Source organism: Mauremys reevesii, linkage group 8 (genome assembly GCF_016161935.1).
Source record: "Mauremys reevesii isolate NIE-2019 linkage group 8, ASM1616193v1, whole genome shotgun sequence".
In the NCBI taxonomy this organism is placed as follows: Eukaryota; Metazoa; Chordata; order Testudines; family Geoemydidae; genus Mauremys; species Mauremys reevesii.
This window is the reverse complement of record NC_052630.1, coordinates 99672894-99697110: the sequence shown is the minus strand read 5'-3', so window position 1 is coordinate 99697110 and position 24217 is coordinate 99672894. Positions and strand designations below refer to the sequence as shown.

The 24217-nt window shown below is 38.3% G+C and overlaps 1 protein-coding gene across 3 annotated transcripts in view; it reads right to left on the bottom strand.

Moving 5' to 3' along the window:
- FAF1 (Fas associated factor 1) overlaps nt 1-24217 on the bottom strand; it is a 296794-nt gene that overhangs the window by 45432 nt on the left and 227145 nt on the right. For all 3 annotated transcript variants that reach the window (XM_039484151.1, XM_039484152.1, XM_039484149.1), the window contains 2 exons: nt 11861-11997; nt 9025-9113 (listed from right to left, as the gene is read on the bottom strand). In XM_039484151.1, coding sequence (XP_039340085.1) covers nt 9025-9113; nt 11861-11997 — 226 coding nt within the window. The remainder of the gene's footprint in view (nt 1-9024; nt 9114-11860; nt 11998-24217) is intronic.

Sequence of the window (24217 nt, the reverse complement as noted above, 5' to 3'; positions counted from 1 at the left end):
GCGGAGGTAGTTACTATACTGGCAGCACCAAAGAAGGGTTTGCTGAAGAAAGAATTGGACAATGGCTCATTTTAGAGTGGCGAAGGTATCAGAATCAAGTCATTGGCAAGGGCAATAATGTAGGGAGTAAAGGTGGGGAGACAGGACTAAACAATGGAAGAGGGAAGAGATAAAGAGAAGGGAGTACAGCTGAACCTCACTTCTTCATACCAGAGACTGCAAGGCTCATTGCAAACTGCTGAATTTTGTGCATTAGTTAGGAAAAACACTATAAATTAAGGATCCCCAAGAGCCGCTCCTCCTGGATATTTGGCCCCAGATTTTTTTAAGTATTTATTTCGGTGTTGGTGCACTCAGCATTGCAACACACAACTGGTTTAGGAGCATAAATCTTATTTTCAAAAGGGAGTGAGGCATGGGATCCTAAATCCCACTGTCAATGGGATTTTGCTTTCTATGTGCCTAAATCCCTTTTGAAAATGAGATGTATGCTCCTAAATCGGTTAGGCATTGCAATGCAGAATACCACAATGCCTAAATCTCCTAGAAATCTGGGGCTTGCAACCTGGTCGGCAGCATGGGAGAGTATCTACCGACTATTTCAGGTCTTGTAGTTAATGCAGAAAACTGCCATTTACAATTCAGGTAGTTTTTTTTCCCCTGTGAGAGTAGTAATGTTGAAGTAGGGAGATTGAGTACAGAGTTATGAAAATAGCACATATTATTCTAGGTCAAATGAATCATTGTTTTAAAGACAGTTTCTGGATGAACACAGATACGAACATATTTTTATAAATAGCTTCTGCTGTGAAATTAGGGTGTATTTCGTGGCTTCTTTTTTGTATATTCAAATCTCCAGCCAGCAATTACATAGAAAACAAACCTGCTATTTCCCGCTCAGACCATAGCAATAACTAGGGAAAACAAGTGTGACCTGTGATCAAATGAATGCCTTTGACTTTGCATTTCCACACTTTGGCAAGGCTTAGTGACAATTGTAATTTCTTTACAACAGTTTTTCCATTTAAAAAGTTCTTAGACAGATATTCTTTTTTTGCAAGTAAAAGTGAAGTGTCAGTTCAGGGTAATTTAGAGTGAATGGAAAATTTTAATTTGGATTTGTAAAAATAAAGTGCCTTTTCAAGCAATTGTAGGTAAAATCTATATACCTTGAAGTTTAATCCAAAAGCAAGAGCATTAACTTTGCATAACTAGAAAAATAAACACTATGTTAGACCTACTGTTACTTAAATAACATGTGAAGAAGTTGGACCAGCTGTGTAACAGTCAATGCTTTTACAGTAATAAATTTTGACAGCAAAAATAAAAAGAATGCATTACTGAGATATCATCAAATGAGCCATGTCATTACATGGGAACTCCACCCAGTATAAGCTTGTCAAAAAGTGTTACTGTAATCCATTGAGAAGTCTCCTCCTCAGGCAAGAAAGGAAAAAATGTTTAGGATAGGCTCAGAACAGGTGTGTTGTATTTTAATGCCAGTATTTAATCATGGATCTCTTCACATTAGTTTCATATGTGACAAATTCAGACTCTCTTTTTGACATTCATGCAATGCTGAAATGATCAGTCAACAATCAAATTGAGAGCCAACAAATGTAAACAAAGAAGCTGAGGAGATATCTTTTTAGCACTGTACACACCCCAAACACAAAAGGCATATTAAATTATTACTATTTTTTCTTGCTTTTCCCTGATCAGTACTTTGAGGACTGAGGAATGCCATGCAGCCGCATCAGGTTCAGTCTACTGAAAAGGCCTATTGACTTGTTGGCCTACACTGTGCCAGCTTCTGGTTCAGGGCCCCCCCAAGAGCAGAAAACCCTCCATGGAAGGTTGTGGTGGGCCCAAAGGTGACAGTTCATCTCCAGAAGTGGATAGTGCTGGCCAGGGGAGGGGGAATAGCTAGGACAGCCAGTGGTATGCACTGGTTCATGACATCACTAGTGTAGCATCCATTGGCATCGTTCCTACAGATCTTCTGAAAGAACTTAACGCTGCTTCTGGTGTAACCACCACCAGAGGGTAGTGGTGGGAACAAGCACAGTTGAATCTTTCCTTGGGACACAGTCGCTTTCTCTTGTGCAGGAAAGTGCCAAATGCAACTCCTTGTTTCAGTAGGGTCATTCTGACCCATCATCCCTATCTACCAGATAGATAAGTACCTCATTTTAGTTTGCCAGGCCCAAAAAGAGAAGAAAAAGGAGAGAAAGAGGGGAAGAGAAAAAGAAATCCCTTCATGTTGTGTGTGCCTGGTGACAATGACCCCATATTCTTCACAGTGATATTATGATGATAGGATTATGGCATAATTATGATGCATTTTGTACAACATGGGTCATAAGAGGTGTCACTGGAAAAGTTATGATTTGCTGAATATGATTATCCTATTAGCATGCAAGTATCATATTTGTATCTAAAGTTAGGGCCATTGACTATGTTTCTGTATTTCAATCGTGCTTACACCCACAGCTAGCCTTTCTGGTACAACAATGAAGAAGCCAGACAGGGCTGATGGCCCATCAGCAAAGACAATGGACCCTGAAAGAACTTAACCTTCCTGTGAACGTTTTGGACAGCCTGTAAGCAATGGATGCTATAACACTGCAAGGGCATGTGACCAGACCACATGTCTCTGGACTCCATCTTGGGATGTCAGTATTTTTCCACAAACCGGTCTGGGAACCAAGTTTTGGAACAAAGGATTCCTGCCATATGCTAAAGCTATATAAGGCAGGGAGTGACATTTGTTGGTCTTCACTCCCCAAACAAGAAGACTCCTGGAAACACCTGAGGAACAAAGACTGAACTGGGGGAAGTGCTGGATCCAGGCTAAAGGGATTTTAGCTTGTGTATGAAGACCTGAGAAACCCAAGCTATAAAGCTAATGCAGCTTGTGCCTTAAGAATCTGTAAGTCTGCCTGTACCACCAGTTAGGGTGAGAATCTGCTAATTCATATCCAGTTTGTCTAGTATATTAAGCTTAGTTTGCGTTTTTGTTTATTTGCTAGGTAATCTGTTTTGATTTGTTTGCTATCCCTTATAATCACTTAAAATCTATCTTTTGTAGTTAATAAGCTTGTTTTTACTTTATCTAAACCAGTAAGTTGGAGTGAAGTGCATGGGAAATTGTACCTCAAGGGGCAAAGGTTGTTGCATATTCATCTCCACATTGAGGGGGAGGCGAACTGGATAATGCATTTATAGTGGTTGGGGTTTGGACTAGGATAGGATGGTACAGCTCTGGGGTACTAGACTGCGAAGCTGGAGGTTATTTTGGCTGTAGCCTCTCTATTGTTGGTTCACATGCAGTGGCTGGTCAGAGAGCCTGCATGTAACTGCAGCTGGGCGTGTCCCTACCATTGTGTGCGCTGGTGGAAATGTAAGACCGGGAGCATGTCTGCAGCTTGTCACAGCAGCACAGTGTGACAGGGAGCTCAGGGTGGTGGGTCAGAGGGCTCAGTGGTAGCCCAGTTCCAGGTGGCACCCCAGGGGAACGCATCACATGCCTATGTCTATATCCATCCATTGATCTAACCTCACATATCCATGGGGTTGGTCTATGGTTCTCTAGAACTGGTTATATTGATGACAGTCTGACCATTCACCTCCTAGTCAAGTCAATATGCTTCCTTCATCCTGCAGTGATTGTTTGTGCTGGGCTCAAACCTGCCATCTCCTTCTGCTGGCCTCTTTACTGAATCTGCCATGCTAACATGCACTCAATAATGGCATACTGCTGATTATGCCTTATAAACCCATTGCACTGTAGCATGGCCAATTCAGTATCAGAAGGGAGATGAAGGTGGCATATTCAATGCTGTGCTGGATAGGTGAGTATGACAGATGGTCAGCATGGTGACATGGCACATATGCATTGGGGTCCCCAAAATCTTTGCAAGTCAAGTATGGGTAGTGTGTTAGGGCTAGTTGGAGAGGGAGAGAAGGGATGGCATTTGATTGCCTTCCTGGGATTGATGGGGACAGAGAAGCCAGGGAAGGCAGGAGTTGGCTGCTTGTAGAGGGAGTAAACAAGGAGGAAGAGAGGGTGGCTGAAAAGAACCAGCCTCTTTCCTCACCAAAATCCAACCTAGCTACAACTATCGAAATGCACAGTGTCTTCCCCTCTGTCCTGAGGCAAGGAAATCCGATCACCATGACTACCGATACAAATAAATTAAATACATTTTAATTTTCTGTAAGGCAATTCTTTTGGGATTCTAAGAAAAAATTTTAATCAATCAAAAGCAAATAAATAAAACTAGAAGTGAAATCCAATTAGCTAATTAAATGGTGAGATTTTTGCACTTCACATTAGAAATATGCTTCCAAATCACTCTCATAAAAATCCAGTGAAGCAAAACCATTATTTTAAAACATTGATACTAAAGCACAACATTTTTCTGACTACATTCCTGTTACCAACTAAAGGAGTTACTCCTTCTACTCAGCTAGCAGAGGTCTGTGCTGTGGTGCTGAGCATCCCACCTGCAATACCAACCAATGACGTGTGAGTGGGAGGTGGTTATAAATTGGTGCTTCAGCACCAAAACATGCACCCCTGCACTTGAGCTAAAGAAGGGACTTCATTAGCTGCCAGTAGTACCAGGCAGTTATCCTGTAGTGGATCAACCACTAGAGGGGGATGCAACATGTGCTATGCTATCATGAATTATGAAGTGTCTGTGTTTTGAAGCTTTTCTATGCATACAGGTATATATCCATCACAAAAGTAAAGTTCAACTATCCATGTTGCTCATTAGTGAATTTTTGTTAATTATAGGAAGTGTATCCAGTTCTCACATGTAGTAAAAAGTTCTTTTATGTCTTTATTTACAATTAAGATATACTGCTGGCTTTTCAAACACAAAAGAATGTTCTGTTTATCCCCTTGTGGTTTTATGATGACTTACTGTTGCTATTCAGAAAACAGTAACAGAATCCGGAATCTATATCCTGTTTGCTATTGTCATATTAGTAAAGAAATTCCATGTAACTACATTAAGATCTTCAACACAAAAGAAAAAAAGCACTAATGTTTGAACATAAGAAGTTGTCAAGGACAAGATTTATAAGAAAGTTACATGTTATGTACCAAACCACAAAAAAGACAATATTTTTCTTCTCATGCCAACACCTTCTGTTAAGCACATAATGTACATACTACGTATTAAATACTCCCTTTTTGAAATAACACATTACATAATACTGTTTTAATTTTACTTTCTACTTCCAAGGCCATTGGAGGTTACCCATTTTATGTTTATTTTATAATAAATACATCTAAGTTATAGTCAAATATCTCTGTGCACACAGAATTTATAACATTTGTAAATTTGCCTCCAAAGTTTATCAAATATTTTCACTAATTAACAATCTACCATCTCCAAGGCAGACGATGCCACATTCCAGTGTGCTAACAGTGCTGAGGAAACGGGGAAATGAGAGAAACACATTGCCCAGGATAGACATGGGCAAAATTCTGCTCTTAGAGCAATATATTGTAGCAGATCTTACACAGGCAGAATTCCTAGTGACAAAACTGGAGTTCTGTGTACTTGGGGAGAAGCAAATATCTAAGTTCAAATCCCCAAGATGAAGACACATACTTTGTTAGTGGGATCCACAACTATATACTCAACAGCAAAGGAACGTAAGACTCGGGATTTGAGGTTGAGGTTTTCTGACCCTGTCCATCTTCCTCACTACATCCTACCTGCTGCTATCCCCCTGGATCCCGCCAATCCCCACTCCCATCCTACCTTTCTCCTCTGCACTCCTATCCTCCAACACATATTCCTGTCCATTCTTGGCTTTTGCCCATTTTCCCTGTTCCCCTCCCCACTCTGCTGCTATCCTCCCACTCCTCCATGGCTCCTGCTCTCTCTCCCCTATTAGTTCTTATTTCTCCCACTTCTTCTGTCCATCTCTGCTCCTGTCCCTCTCTCTCGTCCAGCTCCTGCTACTAACCCTCCAAGCTCCTACTGTTATTCACTCACTCTGCTCTCTTCACTCTCCCCCTGTTCCTCACCCCTCTGTAGCTGAGCCAGGTTTCCTCCTCACTGCCTGGCATCAGCAGGGTGAGCATTGAGAACACAAGGCAATCAGTCCTTCAGCACTCAGTTCCTGTGCCAGTGATCGTTGGCAGCCAGGATGAGCAATTGCTGAGAAAGTCCTGCTCTGTCCCTAAGCCGTAGGATGGAACATGCTCAGTTGCTCTGTGTGGATGGTGCATTTGCAGTCAAGCCACCACACAGGAGCTGTGAAAGGATGGGACAAGCTCAGTGCAGATGGAATCTCCAGAGAATGTAGCTAACAACTTCTACTGAGCATGTGTTAACAGAGATTCTTCAGGGGCTTATAACTTGGGCAAATCACAGGGACATCAAAAGGCACATCCCTGACACCAGGGTGACCCCCCCACATCCCCCCAAATTTCAGGTCTCTGCTCCAAAGCATGGAGATGCTACAGTGTCTCAAAAAAACTGTTGTAAGAATTCTTTTAACATGGAGAAAATACATGTATTTTCCCCTAAGCTCATTCTTGGGAGCAATGACCATTTTAGCTGAAACATTCCAAAAAAGTTCAGCCTGAGGCAGATAACACCATTGAAAATTTCAGTCTCAATTATGTAATTTTGGTAAAGTTATAAGCAAGTGAAAGTAGAATCTTATAATGGAAAGGTGTTTTGCAACTTTAAATAACGGTGTTGCTACCTGAACCTCCTATAACAAATAGCTTAAACATATAGCTCCAGAAAATTAGTCCCAACAGAGATCTAGCTGCTGTTAGCTATGAGAGAAAAAGAAAATAAATGTTGAAACTACTTAGAAATTTCAATTAGCAATGGGCAAGTATAGTAGGTAATTTTTATAAATGTTGATATCTAGTAGCAGCGACAGAACAAACACTATTTACAAATCTAGAAGCAAACCCTGCTCACCTTAGTCATGTGACTAGTCATGGGTAAGGTGAGTTGGATTTGGTGCATGGATTCCCACCTTAAATAAATGAAAAAGTATAATCATGCAACTGAGCTGGAGTTAGTATGAGCACTGCACTTTGTCATAACGCTCATTTTCAGTCAGGTTAATGGAAAGGTTCCACGTGAATGGGAGTCAGAGTTTTAGAAAACCTAGGAGATGAAATACATGAACCAAGAGAGGTTCAAGAAATTCCATGCTAAAAGCTGCCATAATAAAAATTACATTTTCATACGTAGACAGCACCTTTCATCTGATGCTCTCAAAGCACTATAGCCATCATGTCATGAGCTTACTTGTTTGTGCCTTGGTATTGTGCTATATAAACATCATCTGTAAATGGTTCCCAGTCCAGAGAAAGCTCTTACACGGCTTATATGGAATAATATAAGGACATACTGAGGTATGTTAAGGATCCTGTTACAATCTTAAATAAACTTCGTTTTATTGCTCTCTCAACCCTAATGTAACTCCCCAAAGAGCATTAGTGAATTTGCAGTTAGTAGGCAGACTGTTCTTGTTCTAAATATAACAGTGTTATGATGTATGGTTATTCTCACCAGTAGACATAAAAATGAGTGACATTAATCCCACCTTCTTATAGCGCCAGAAATCTAGACTTTTTAGGACACTACTAGTTAAATTGAAGCAACAGGTGGATTTCCCTGCATGCAATGGTGTAGTGATCACTCCCCAGCATTCAGTTAACAAGACAGTACAGAAGCTTTGTTAGTTAAATTTAAAAAAACCCAATGAAGTAAGCTTCTAGAACCATCCATCAAAATAAATCATTGATTTGATTTTAATTAGAAGCATAAACACCGTTCTCATTTTAGTTTTGAAATTTCTTGTACACCTTTACAATAACAATAGCACCACACTCTATACTCAGCTGCTTTGCTGATACAAAATCTAGATTTTCACATACTGAACAGTTCAATACAGATTTCAGACCTCAGAATCTTCCTCAGTACTCTCACTTGTAACCTGAATTTTATCTTCTCATGAAGGTACTTAAAATAAATAAATAAAAACCCAGCCTACTTGCAGTTAAAATGCAATCAAAAATTCAATTATACTATGCCTTGGATTTGTCTTGTAACCCTCATATTAAAATTTGTGTTTAGTATTAAAGGAATTAAAGTTAATTTCTTTATCAATGAGTTTTGGAGAACACAAATGAAGATGAAAAAATTAACTGGGAAATCTAGATGCAGATAGTGTGCATTCACATTATTATACAACATAATCAGAAAATCTGGTACTAATGAGTCACAAGACTTAAATGTGAAGAATGTGTTTAGTGAATTATTGTCAATCAATGTCTATACACAAGGATAACAATAATCTTGAATGGCAACACACCTATTATTACAAATTCCTAACTAAGTACTTCATTACTTCAAAATGTCACTCCCAATTTATAGAGTAACAGATAAACATCTCTCTACTGTATACCTTGCTTGTGTCTACTTCTATGTAATTGAAACACTGTTTCTGAAAACTTCATATTATCACTTACATATCATTTTGTTTCAAATGCTGATTCAATGGCACTTTACGAGTCTGTTTGTTCTAACACTTCCTTTTAAGCTGAGTACTTTATTCCATATATATATATAAGCATTTTAAAAAGGTCAAACTGTTTTTATTTTCCACCTGTGACTTTAAAGATAGGCATGGGGCGTGTCTGTCGTTGTCATTTCCTGGTATGATTGTATTAACCTAGTATAATACTATTGGAAATGTAAACTATTACTCATAACCAATATTCTGAAAAAGAAAACAAAGACCCTGAAAGTGACTAATAAAGCCAATATGTAACAAATTGCACTGATCTTTTGAAGGAACCAACTAAATACATAAAGGAGACTTACTATTTTCTCCTCCCTGATGGAAGGATGTGGATTAAAACACAAAGTAACAAACTTTACTGGCACAAAAAGTCTTTTGTTTACCTTTATATTCCCCACCATCCTCGAAATCTGTTAGGAATCTGCACTAACTGTCAACTCTCACCTCATCCTTTATGTCTTCTTGCTGCTGAGCACTGAAGATCTCCATTGCAGCCATCAGTCTCATCATTAGCTCATCCACTGTTGTGTTACCTAGCAACAAAGGAAGATAGCTGAACTTCATATTATAAAAGTTATTAAAAATGGAAAGTCGTTCTAGAATTAATCCATAAGGAATAAGTAGTGTTTGAAAAATGGGCGATTAGAAAATACTAATATCTCATTAGAATATTTTTAATTTGCCTTTTTGTTTAAAAATTTTAAAATGTTCCACCAGCAAACCCTAACAAGTGCAAATGTAGTCTGAATTTTTAAGTGGTACAAATTAGAGTATTTGTTTTTGTACTGATTGGTGGAATCTCTAACTTAGTTTTATTGATAATTTTCATGACTTATGTCAGAGAAAAGAATGATGTGTGAGGAATCAATGACTTTTTTTTAGCCTTTTGCAACTACGATATATCACTATCTATCTAGGTAGATCTAATCTTAGGTCACATGGCAGAGGACATTACTATTAAGACTCTATTTGTGGCTAGGTTAAAAATAAAGGAGTTAAATCTGGAAAAAGAGCATTCTGAACCCACACAAATGCTTCAACTCAACATTAAACTCAAAGTCAGTTTTGTTTTCAGTGATAAATTTTATTTCTCCTACAGCATATCTATTCCAGACTGCATAGCTCTGGACAGGGAAGTCCTACATCTGTGCACAGAACAAATCCAGCACAGGCCCCATGCTGTCCTAGAAATGTGTGTCAACCTTCTTCAATAGGGTTGAAAGGGCAGTTCAGCCTCCTACCATGACCCACTTAGTCTTTGTTTTCTCTCCTGTGACTGCTAACCAGAGTGCCAACTAGTGCCACCTGTGAGGGTGATTTTGGTATGAGGCCACTTGTCCATTAGGATTAGGCAAAGACTGTAAAGTCATCTAACATGAACAACTACACAGCCTTCAGATGAGAATACATTTTAGCAACTGTCAACATGAGCTAGATTTGAACTGGTAACCGGAGGTAAAATTTTCAAGAATGCCTAAGACACTCAGGAGCTGAATTCCCATTTTCCAAAAACGGATTTAGGCCTTTAGGAGCATAAGGCTTATTGAAAGTCATTAAAACTTAGGCTCTTCATGTGCCTTCATCATTTCTGAAAAGGTGCTTTTGAAAATTTACTCCTAGTCTAGTTTTGAAAGGTTTTCTATAGTTCATTAGTAGAATCGTCTACTCCCCAAACAGAAACAATTGTATTTGGCCTGCTACACATGCATATGACTTCATAGGGCACTATGCATTTGATGATACAATCCTAAAAGGCATTCATGTTGCATTTCTCTAGAAAACATAAAACACAGCAACATTTAATTGATGTGTCACTTTTCTGCTATACTTTCAGTCCCACAATAAAAGGATGCATTTACTGGGGTAGATCACCATCTTACAATTTAAGGAGCTAGTATCAGAAATCCCCAAACATAATGAAATATACATCCCAGAGACTGCACTGGACTAATCTGGAATATTTTATAACAATCCTTAGACTCTGATTCAGCAAGATATTCACGCACATGCCTAACTTTAAGCAAACAACCACCATTGACTTCAATGGGATAACTCACATGCTAAAAGTTACACACATGTTTAAGTACCTGGCTGAAGTGGAGCCTATAAACCAGAGTAAATAATATAATGATTTAATTATTTGTACAGAATAAGCAGATTTGGCAGAGCACAGAAATATTTAACCATGCATTGTCCTTAGAGGAGATAAACTCTGTGGCAGTTGGTGGAAAACGTAGATTTAGAAGTAGCCTGTTCAGATTTGTTAAAAGGGAAAGTACATGCATAAATAAAAAGTAACTCTTCTGGCCAACTGATGGAAGGAGCACTGGTGATTCCTCCAGAGGAACTATCCCTCTGTCCACTCTACAGAAGGAAAGGGCAATGAGAGACGCCAATGATTGCAACAACAAACAGCTTTTCCTTCTCCAAAGAGGGGACCTGAGGCTGAGACTCTCCCAAGAAAATGCAAGGGGACTAGAATGAACGGAGCTAGGTATAAGAAACAAAGCAAATGAGCACAGAACTTCATAAAGACAAACTTAAGGGTAAAGCAAAACAATGGGATGGAAGGAATTCTGCCACTTTGATGTATTTTAATTTGCAGTTATTGAAGAACTGCAGCCTAAGGGCACCATCCAAACAACTCTCTCTCACCTGAATAGTGTCAATGAAGTCACTGGGACGACTTAAATAAGAACGAACTACTCAGGTAAGCAGCACAATCTCTCCTTTATTTGGACATCATATTAGCAACTTTGAGTCTGTTGAGGGCCTCCATTCTATAGTCAGATCTATGCAGGCGGGCTCATGCCCAAATGGAATCCCACTAAAGTCAACAGGGCTCCAATCACACAGATCTGATTGCAGGATTGGGGCCAAAATTAGCTCACACTAAATGATGGGGCTAATCGCAGCTCAGCACTTACAAAAACCAATGCAGCTCCCTACATATGGATTTAGGAGCCTATATTTAAGCTCCTATTTTAGAAATCTTGGCCCAGACAGATTAATATTAATTCAATTCTCTATCTGAAAAAATATTAAACCATGATTTTATTACAATTATGACAATTCAATCCTTTAGTGTTACATTACACAGCATATTTATGTACAATGGCTATTTATCTTTCTGAAATGCAGTTTTTGTTCTGTAACAGGTTAATAATAATTTTTTTTAAAAATTTCACAATGAAGACTAAGAATTAATAACAAAGAGGTCTTCTGACTGTTTCAATACCCATATAAGAAATAGGTCCCCACCATAAAGGAACAATTATACCTTGTATTACATTCAACACCTCATTAGATGATCGTTTTCCCATAATAATAAGGAAAAGTGGAAACTGATCCGTCTTCTGAGTTCGAATTGTTTGGGCTACAACACTTCCAAAGTGTCTAGTGCACATTGTCAGAAACCTAAAAAGTATAGAAAAACAATATAAGTTTACATTGTAGAGTTTCTTTAAGTTACAGTGGGTTTTTTAGAAAAGAATTCAGCTAATACAAATCTCTTCCTTGAAGAAATATTAAAATTTGACAGTTTACTTCAGAGCTATATAACTTAAAACCTGGGCTGCCGTGTTCAGTTGTGGAGTTCCTTATCCCTCAAAATGTATCACAAAAAGCACATTTTCAAAGATGATAGACTCCAGATGGGAGGCATTATAATAAACTTTAACTGGCAATGACAGTGACTTATCTGATGGAGAATTCCATTGGTCTGTTCAGTATCTAGCAAACTGTTCTCTGAACAATAGAAAACTAGAAAAAATTCAATAAACCAATTTTCAAAGACGATAGTTTTTTAAAAAATAAATAAGGACATTACTTAAACAATGAAAAAAGTATAAAATTACTATTATTCATACAAGAATAATAATTTAACAATGAAAACATTAAAATGTTTAAATAGGTCATAAAATTTAAAAAACGGTACTTTAGAACTGTATTTTCTTTCAGAGTAGTAGCCCCTTCAGTTTCATACTTAGCAGTGTGGTCTAAAAACAATAATTCTACGCTTTTGACCAAAAAAAGAGCTCAGATATTAGCATACAGAAGTCTAGCATTAGTATTCTTAACACGATCTTGAATAAATGAAAAAACTGATAAAGCTTTTCTCTTCCATTAGAGGACTGTTTGAAATTAGCATTTCTTTCAAGAGAAAAGGGTAGCTTATGATATGTTTTCAGATCTGATGGTAAAAAGTAAATGTCATAATAATAATGAATTATGAAAGACCAAATGCAAATATAGAATGCTTTAATAAGATCCAATTTAATAAAGTCTGTAAAAATAATGGACTTTTAATAACACAGGTCACAAAAGGCAAAACAGTGGAAAATCTGAGGACTAGCCACTGGTACAGGCTTATTAATTCTTAATTATGTTCATGAAAGGCAACTTAAATCGTGTGTTTTCTTATGCCTTATGATAATATTTTAGGTAACAACTGCTCTGAAATGTATGCTCTAACTGATGAGCAAAGTCCTGTTGTCACATGCATTAGAAGGCAAATCTATTTGAAAAGACAAACTGCATTAAAATGTCATGTGCTCAGAATCATTTGATATCAAAATCCAAAACAGAATCAGAACACAAGTTTTAAATCAGTATACTTCTGGCTAATAAAATGGCTCAGAAATTGGGCTGAAAATTGAAAAGGTCCATTATTGTAAAAGTGGATTTGGAGTTGAAAGTGCCCAAAGTGTGTGTGGGGGGGGAAATAGAGCCAACTTCTGCTGCAACATAATCTTAACATGGAGAAACATGGAGTTTGGCAACAATAAGCAGGGCGTGGCTATTAAAAACAGTTCAAAGCCATAAAATGCACTTCTGAAATTTTTCCATTGCCTCCTTTGTTATCCAGGTTTACTAGATTTTTGCAGTCTGGAACCATTGTGGGTGATAGAAAACCTGCTCATTTGAAAACCTGTTAAAGTTATGAGAATATGCCATGACAAGCATACTCCCAGACATAAAAAGTGCTCTTATTCTTTCATGCTACTAGATTGCATAGGTGTCACAGAGTAGCTGCCCTTAACATTACGAGCCAAGTGAAGTCCCCTGAACAGTACCAGTTCAGAATGCTGACACACTCTGGAAAACTGGAATATTGCACTGAATTCTGAGTACCGTCTTACCAAAATGATATTCACTAACTGAAAGAAGATTGGTTAAGAGCAATACAAACGATCAAGGGACTGATTTATTAGAAATAACTAACAAGCTAAAGACACCCAGTTTAGCTAACCTACAATAAAAGGGGACCTTATTACAGCTTACACATACATAAAACTCCTCTCTTTACTTGAAGTGTAAGTGTGGAACACTTGGGATGAAATCCTGGATCCACTGACATCAATGGCAATACGCCATGGCAAACTGACTTCAGCAAGGCCAAGATTTCAGCCCCGGGGGTATTGCTAGAAGTAATGAAATGAAACTAAGAAAATGGAAATTTGAGGAGGTATAGCAAGGAAAACTCCCAGTCAGTGATATGTATTAAGACTGTTGAACAGCCCCCCAAGAAGTGGTAGAAGTCTCATTGCACAGGACTTACAATTTTACTGGACAAAACCATAGAAAGACATAAGATAAACAAAACTAGGAGGGAGTTAGACTGCATGACTTAATAGGTCTTTTACACTCTTAAACCAACATACACACACACAAAACACATTAAATATAAAACTCTGGTCATTTTCTCATTCAGTTCTGCAATGCAATGATGATAGAGTGGATTGTGTGTACACAGGCTGTATTCTTTCACCAAAATATCACACAACAAACTCATTAAGCATACCATGCTACCAAGCAGTTATCAGTACTACTTTCATACTTCTGAGAGAATTAATAGTGGCATGGAGAAAAACAAGTGTTTTAGTCTCTCTCTCTCAAGGGGATTTCTCATTCTCATCTAGATAAAAGTGTGCCAGTTCTTCCAGTGGATCACCAAAGCTGCCAACAGAACTCACATTACAAATACCTGTGGAGCTCATCAAAGAACCAGATGTCACTACTGGAAGACTTGTTTTCTACAACAAGCTGAATTACTGTGATCTCCAACCAAAAGTGGAAATGGAGGAGTACTGGCAGAAAGGGAGGGTAAATGGCACCCTACTAGTTCCTTTGTTTTTTAATTACAAAAATATTTAGTGCGTACGTGGGGGAGATGATTTAGGGTGGGGTGGAGAAGTATGAGAAAGGCCAAGATTCTTTAGGGGGAAAATTCTATAGGAAAAAAAACAACACTCCTGCAAGAAAGTTACAAAAATAAACTGCATAAAAATAATTTAGTGTTAAAGCAGTAGCACATTCTCCACTTCTCCTGGGAACTTTGAGTAACTAAATCAGAACTTATTAAAGCTGGGAAATAAACACACAGGCACTGACCACAGTTTCGTAAAAACAAATGCAAAACCAAAAACTGAAACAGGTTATGAAGATTTCTTATCTCAATTCTTCTATGTGAAATTGTCTGGAAAGGGAATAGTATTATTAGACATATCATATCCATCAATTAAAATCTACCAACAGTGAAATACAGTTATCTAGGTGAAATAAAGGCATAGCTTTTGAAGGGCTGCTGATGGTACAGAAAGCATACACACACACACACACACACACACACACACACCCATTCCAAATAATACTAACAAGGTGTTCCAGTTCCCTCATAAATATTCTATGTGTATGGGTCTCAGAGTAAATCAGGATTATATTTCCTCATACAAGAGAATAAAAGACCACAGGAAATAGTTGACTACTTGAAGAAACTCACTGCAAGAACAGCTGATGTCACATTACAAGCCACAAAAAACTCTGTAATCGCTTGCAATTTTATCATGAATTAGGCAATATTTGATGTTTCTTTTAAATCTTCAGCTTCTAAATCCTGTGATTGAGAAAATCTCAATTTTCATTTAAAATTTTTTTCTGGCCCTTGTTGTTGCTGAGACAAGCACGAAAACGTGAACTGTAATGGCTCAGAAGCAAATAAAAACAATAAACTTTGGATTCTTTTTAATAGCTCATGATTTTTAAGCCAAGTTCATGATTTTTGGTGGCCCAGTGCATGATTTCTGCATGCCTGGGGATGGCAATACTCTATTTTTTGACACTGTGCCTGGTTTTAAAATCCTAATTTTCCCTAATTCCTTATATTGCTTTATATTTGAAAAGATTCTATAGGTCACAGTTTTGGCGGCAAAAGAATCTAACACATCTTAATATTAGGATAATGCATTCAGAAGAGTCGTTTCCAAAGCTAAACATCTAGGCCATTTTCATATTTGCCTCACCCCACCCCATAACAGGCACAAAAACACTTCAGAAGCAGCATTACTGGGAAAACTCATGAAAGGAGCTTGAGTAATCCCAGAGAAGAAGCGGTATATAAGGTCATGAGCGTACGCACAGACACATACTTCATGCTACCTGACTCCTAACCCAAGTGCCAGAGCAGCAGAGGACCTGTGGTGAGTGAACACTTACTTGAGATCTGCAAAACAGTGTCAGAATAGACTTTGTGCAAACTGTATGTGAAAGGTAAGTGAGGGGTAGGGCCTGGCTCCTTACATAAAACAAGTCAAAAATGAAACTATTTTTTTCATTTTCCTGGTGATAAAGACATCATTAGTCTTAGTCACTCACAAAAGTGCTTTTGCTCTTCCTGCTAATTTTGGGACCACAGTTAAAAACAATCACCAGTCCCAAAGATGGACTCTTATCAGTGGTGCATGACAGGATGTGATAAGCCTGACATTAATATTTTTGTTTAACAGCACAGATTTCCAAGTTTTAATGCCATTCAAAAAACACAGAGGAGGAGACAAATGCAGGATTTAAAAAATAGAAAAAGAACAAAAAAAACCAACAACCCCAAAACCAAATACAATGAGTACAAATGTATCTTTTTTGTTACTAAGAAAGGACTGGTATGTTGTGATCACTGTTTACCATGCTGACCAGTATTGTCTCATTACTTCCGTAGGCTCCCCCACATGTTGCTGTATTCACCCATTTTTGTCTTACACTTAGCTTGCGAGCATTTGAGGGCAAGAAGTGCCTTTTTGTTCTCTGTGTTTGTACAGTGCCTGATCCAAAGCAGGGGCCCCTAGGTGCTACCACAGTAGAAATAACAACAAACAGTGGTATGTTAAAATCGAAAACCACAATGTCAAATACTATAAACGTTTGACAGTATTCCTTTAATATTTCAATTTAAACAACACAGTAACAACAGAGACACATCTCAATTCTTCTTGTAAAGAGGTTTTGTGGATTAAGGATTGAAACTGCAAATCACATCTAATTGTGCCACCATTTTTGCTCTGTAACTTGAGAAGGGCTTCAGCATTCATAGCATGGATGGCCTGGTCACAGCAATCAACCACCATTCTCTTTCTGCTGGATCATTTTGGCCTTTAACACTGGATCATGAAGCACTATTCACTTGCTTATGGGACCTGGCACAGTCACGTGGAATTGTTTTTAAATTGACTCTGGTTGTTCTTTTTGGGGTGATTCGAAGAGCAGCAGTGAGGGGTAACTTTTCTACAGGCCCTCATCTGTAGAGTCCTCTCACAGGGATTGACTGTATTGCCCCTCTTAATCAACATCTATGTGAAACTACTAGGGGAAATTGTGGGACATTGCAGTGCCATCAGCATGCAGAATTCACTCAGCTCACCTCCTCAAGCAATGGTGACACTGCAACCATATGCAAAATGGAGAGGAGCTGCCTTGAAGAAAGAGGCATTTTGAGGAATTAGCTATAAAGGGTACCTTGTGAGACAATGAAGATCTCTCCCTTGATGGTTAAGTGGTATGCAGCTCAGAGTTCTGCCCAACTCCTCACTGCTCCTAGATGCTCAGGTAGCACCAATGGCCAGAAAGGCCTTCAGTCATCGTCGGCTGGCCAAACGACTAAGCTCATTTGTCACTGCAGTGGGCCTAGAATCAGTCCATGCATTTGTCATGTCCAGATTGATCTTTCACAGTTCAGTCTTCCTGGGGACATTTCAGAATGACACTCAGGAGCAGCAGCTAATGCAGTAGGCGGCAGCCTACCTTCTAAACAAAGCTGATTGATGTGAACACATCACACCTGTCCTCTGCATTGGGTACCATCTGAATCTTCAAAGCCCTGAATGGGCTATGGTGCATCCAGTCTAAAGCAAGGGCTCCTGGGAAATGAGCTCTAAAACTCTTCTGATTCTCATTGGTGGAGGTTCTGTATCTGTTATAAGACAATGAAGCTGGCCAGGAAGAGTTTAATAAAAGAAAAAGTAAATACAGTGTATTATTTTAAGTACTGCAGTATGTACTGAGTGAAGGATTTGGCTTGTTACAGTAAAAAAATAAACGGAGTTACATAGAAAACAACCCCTTCCCGCATTTAAAAAAAATCAACTCCAACATATTCATGTATAAAAGTTTTTAACCTGCTTACCAGTTTAATGTCTTCTTTACCTCTAAAGACTTTTTAAAATAGCTTGAAACTTTTAATATAAAGGAATTTAGCATAGGACTGACCGTTCAAGAACTGAGTTCTCTATATTTGCCCAAAGATGTATAACACAGGCAGCAGCACTGCCTACCTCTGTTAATCCTGATTCAGTCAAACCACTTGTAGGAAAGAGAGAGCAGTTGAGTCTCCGTGCCCATTCTGCCAAGAGAGATGATAACTGTGACACTGTTTTTAAGAGATGTGGACACCTGACTTACTGATAACTGGATTGAGACCACCAATTTATTTCACACAGGCAACAGAACAGCCATTATATGGTAACAACTTTCAAACTCATGGTATTGAGGTGAACACATACACTCCATTACCCATCTCAGGTCTCATCCAGTTCTCCAAGACATTAGGATTTAAAAAACCTGACTGGCTATTAGTGCATAACCTGGTTTAAGTGAAAATATTTCAAATAGTTAATTCTGTTTTACCTTTAGATTAAATCAATAAACTCATTCAATTAAAGACAGTGCAGAGTAAGCGGTGCTTTACCACTGAACAGCACACTCTGAATGCACACAATGGAATCCTAATTTTTTATTATGGACCCTGGTGCTGCTGTCTTGCAAGTTCTTCATAGGTTCAGAGAAAAAAATTTAGCTTTCCCCTTTCCTTTCTCTTTCTGTAAATAAGACTTATTGTACATATTGAATAAAAACAATTTCTCAGCTACATCTCCAGATTTATGCATCTATTCCTTCAAAGTCTAAATATTTTATTTTGTAAAACTTGCCTTATACAAAGAGAAGAAATTTTATACAATTCCAGAATTTGCAGTCAAATTATTTAAAGCCATTACCAAGCTTTAACAGAATGGAGAGAATTTTCTGAACACAAATGTTTCCAATAAGATATTGACTACCAATGCTCAAAATATCTATAGGACTATTCAGCATCACTTAAAATACTGTACTTTTGCATGTATTTTGCTAACATATTGCTTATATCTGAGAGGTGATGTTACTGATCTCTCTCATTTTTAAAAAATAATGATATTGAAATGGAGAAAACACAAAGTGCAATTTAGCCTTATATTTTATCCTTGTGAGTTCAATATTGGAAAAGCACATATAAATAATTTAAATGCCATATAACTTAATTCTGATGTGCTTGTGCAATGGCCACTGATATCAGTCGTATTACAGGGGATCAAGAGCTACGTATAGACTATACTTATATCACTAAAAAAATCTATGATGCTAAAGAATTGGAAATCTAGCAAATTCTCTTCAAAATACAGAGATGAAATCTCATTCCAATCCCAATCTGATGAGAAGAAATGCAAAAAACAGTTCAATAAATAAGAAAAATTACATAAGATTTGAGACCATCTTTTGTAAGTTTTTTTTTTAATTCAGCAGTCACCCAATGTGTAATAAGCAGAAGCTTTATTTGGATTCTCCATTATAACCTACTCCACATTTGTATAAATATTCCTATAGGCATTTCCTAAATTGGATATCAGGATGACACAAAATTTCTGTTTTCTACATTCTAAGATCATTAGAACCTCTAAGTCCCATTGGTCTTCAGTCCTCAACCCAACTAAAGCTGTTCTGAAAGAGCAGGATTTATATATTTATATATCTCATCAGGTCTAACTTACTTAAAGAAACCGTAAAACTTTAGAAGCATCTGTGATGTTGGAAAAGAAGTTGTAGCCTCTTTCTAAAGCACAAAGAAAACTATCGTGAATATTAAGTATGCGAGACTCCTAATTATTTTTAATATTAATTTTATACTCTGCAAAGTCAACAGAAATCTCATTAAAATGTTAATTTAAGAATAACATTTTATGTATTAGGTATTTAAATGAAAAAATGTTAAATATGAGGCTATGCAATAGTGTATTAAACAAGCTTGCTATGTATGGTCTTCATAGTACATTGTTAGCATCTTAACTACTTAAGTACCATGCCTTCTAGGGCCATAATTATTGACTCAGGGAGGAATGAGAAATAGACACAAGGGCGTGGTTAAAAAGCTAAAGGCTGCATCTAACATCAAACTAAAGGAGTCCCCAAACTGCCCAGCAGAGACTGGTCCAGTGGAATTTGCAACAATGGCCATGAAAGCCCAAAGCATGAAAAGAGCAGGCTGCGCTTAGTTTTCACATGCAAAACGTTTAGGAATTCCACTCCAAAGCAGAGATCTCAATCACCCTTCCCTCATGCAAGGTTAAAGGATACAGGAGAGAGATATCTCAGTCTGAATGAGACACGGAAGCTCTCCCTTCATTCTGCAGGGTACAGCATGGTTAAGACAATACCCTTAGGCTGCATGCCAGGGTTCACACACGAAGCTGGCCACTGGTAAAACCAATTCCACCATCCACCACTGGACACCTGATAGAATCATTCATAAAAATATAATCAAAACATACCCTGGTCCCTGTCTGGACTACTAGGTTCTAAGAGGAAGGCAAAGTTGGTCCACTGCACTTGACAGTCAGCCGTGGGAAAAATTCTTCTAGGGGGCTGGGTGAGCCCAAAACACACCAGAAACCTACCACAATAAAACCATAATGCAGCTAACCACTATAATAACACAAGAGGTGGGCAGTTTGGATGTCAAAGCAGTGTCAGCCCTAACCCAGGAGGAAAGATATATGCACTCTGCATTTCCAGATGGGAATGTCCCTGTTCAATCAGGGCTGTTGTGAAGACCAATAGCAGCTGCAAGAGCAGGTAGAAGTGCCAATGCATTATCTCCCAGTACCATCCATATCCAGGCCTCCTAGTTGGGTTTTAGGCCTTACTATAGTATATAAACTGCTCTCTTTTTATTTGTTGATTCACTTCTTCTGGTGAGGGAGTCAGGTCAAGCATCCTCAGGAGCTTCAATAACATTTGACCATAAGGTTTTATGGAGGCAGCTTTATCGATTTAAATGGAGCTGTGCTTGATTGACTTCCCTTTTTCCTCTCTGAGAGATCCCAGAGGTCAGTGCGTGGCACTTGCTCTTCTGCCTCCCCTCTCTCGCCAGGGGAACACAGAGTTCTGTTCTTTCACACTCCCTCTTCAACAAAGGTGAGAGGCTCTGAGAACTGAGAGTGAGAGTGCATAGGCTGCAATGTCACTGATAGGCTTATGACCCACATCTTTACATCTCTTTTTCCTTACGCTTGGTTTGACTGGCCACGTCTGGGTGAGATATAGTTGGACAAGAGATAGCTGGCAAAGGCATGAACATGTTAAGAGAGATGTGTGGCTGGTTGGCTACGAGACACCTCCAGAACAGTAGTTGGTTAGATGTGCTTCCTCAGTTAAAGGGATATGCCTGTCTTTCGTTAACAAAATTTATTTTCAAATTGTTAGATTGAATCCTCAGTTCTGCTTGGATATTCAGGACTCAACAATGGCCAAGATAGTTTTATACATTTGTGTGTGCTGAAGAGGTTATCATCTTTACATTACTTTAAAAAGTGGTAGGCATTTAAAGAAAAGAGAAAAGGACAAAGTCCCTACTGCAAAGAGCTCGCAATCTAAGTTTAGACGTAATAAACAAAGTACTGTGACCTTTCCTTCCAGATGTGGACTTCCCCACATGACTTTGTCATTTCAGACTGGATCACTACAATTCACAATACAAGGGGCTCTGCCTGAAGACCGCTTTCAATTTCAGCTACTGTAGTGTAAAATGCAGCTACCTGTTTTCCTAAGAGTGTTTTTTGTATGGAGCACATTACAGCTGAGCTCCATTTACTACCCACATTTCCAATACATTTGTGGGTTCAGTTCAAGGTGCTGGTTTTGTGCTATAAAGCCCTTTGTGGTTTTAAATCTTATATTGCCTTAACTAATAGACCAACTCTCCCCTGCTCCAGGTCAATAGCAGAGGGCAGTTCTGACTGATTGTCCTTATATACGTCCAGGACTGAAAGCACAGCATTCCCAGCTCTGGATCTCACTTTCCTCACTGATCCAGCTGAGCCCAAATTAGTCTACCTTCAGTCAAGTCCTAGGTATTCAGAGGCTTTTGCCTTAAGAGGTTTGAAAGGCAACTGGGTGTGAATTTAAGTTTTTACTGGTGTGGTTTTGAGGTGTTGATACTTGATGTGTCAGATTTGCATATTCATTTATATACACTGTAGTTTAAAATTTTTGAAATGTGCCCAGAGGACAGTGATAGGCATGTCTTATTAAGTAAAAATAATGTATATTAATCAGCTCAATGGAGAGAATTTACTTTTTTTTCCTCACTCATGTGCGTCACCATAATGTGGAGCCTAGCAATCATGACTAAAACAAAATACATTCTGGTTTTAGGTTTTAAGGCTTCTGAATCTGTTTAACAAATATTTTTAAACTAGAAATTTGAAATCATCTCAAAGAAAATGCATTTTAAAATAAGGATATTTTACCTTTTCTGATGAGAGTCTGAAGTATTATAAACAGTTTAACCATCATCTATATACAGGCTGGGTTGTTCGCAATCTAAAGAGACAATCACCTTTTATCCTTTTCCTTTTTTCTTCGTCTCAGTGCTATTAGGAAACTATTCACAAGCACAACCCTGAACAATACTATGCAGTAATTATGACTAGATGACAAAGAGATGTGAACAATTACTGAGCCCATTTTGAAACCCTACACTAATAAAGTCATTAGATGCTGCCCTTGCCATGATCCTTCTAAAAGCTTCTGAAGTTACAAGAACACACGGCATTGTTTGTAGGGACAATTGCTGCTGGCAGAATGCAAACCTTGAGTTAAACCATGCTGCAAATTGATCTTGACATTCTGTTAAGACCGCCACTAAAATCAAAAGCAAAGTAGAAAAGGAGAAAATGAGCGGGTGGGATTTAATCATGGAACAGGAGGGTTCCCTCCTCACCTTCTTTCCTCCTCCTCCTCAAAACAAACCATAGAGAAAATGACAAACTCGCCTGGTGTTTGGGAACCTTTATTTTTAAAACATTAATTAGACTCTTGACCTGGCTGATTCTAGTGACTAGCACTGTATTGCTTTTAAAGGATATTAAACAAAATGTTGCAAAAAGAATAGGTAGGTTTGACAAAACTGCATAAAAAGCTTGAGTGTGCACTGAAAGTCTTAATGCCCAAATAACAAGTCCATCTGGTTTGCAAGCTACCTATACAGAATCTATATTCACTCTCTGGGAAGCAGTCAGAAATTAACAATGATTGAGTCCAGAACACATAGACCTCACACCTGCAGTATATGTGTTGGAGGATCAAATTTGGACTGGAGAGCTAGAGTATTATGGTCAACTGGTCTTTATCCAGGCATGCATCATTCATTAGGTTAGTACTAAGGGTCAGCAACTGTGAATATGGCTAATCCTTGATGATGGAAATTGCAGGTGAGGACAACCTGCTGTTGAGAAGTGCTTTAGTCAATTAACTCTTTCCTAAGATTCAGCAAAGTGAAAAACTATCATTTGAACATTAAGACTAACAAGCACCTGTCAGCACAACTGAGAAAAGTTGGCAATGTCTTGAAATATTGCACCCAAGGGCTTGGGGTTCAAAAGCTAAGAAACTAACAGATACTCTAGGTGCTTGTTTTATGTGTTTGCTCATGCATTATATATACATACACACTAGTGGGAGTAACCTTTATTTGGCACTACCTTAACTGGGGCATTTAACATTCTCCCAAAGAAGCTGTTTTTATATAGTGTGTATATATGCATATATAGTGTGTGTTTAGATGTACATATACATTACTAAAAAAAACGAGAAGTACTTGTGGCACCTTAGAGACTAACACATTTATTTGGGCATAAGCTTTCATGGACTAAAGCCCACTTCATCAGATGCATGCAGTGGAAAATACAGTAGGAAGATATATATATACATACAGAGAACATGAAAAAATGGGTGTTGCCATACACACACTAACGAGACCAATAAATTAAGGTGGACTATTATCAGCAGGAAGAAAAAAAAACTTTTGTAGTGATAAGCAGGATGGCCCATTTCAAACAAATACATTACTGTGTTCATTCAACCCCTCCCCCCCCCAACTACATAAAAACAATGTTATTCAGGTTGCAAAGTCAAGCATCTGATAGCGGGGAAATGCCAGATTTACAGTTGTCCCTGCAACCTTCACTGTGTCCCCTTGTGTATCTATGCCGGAAGCAGA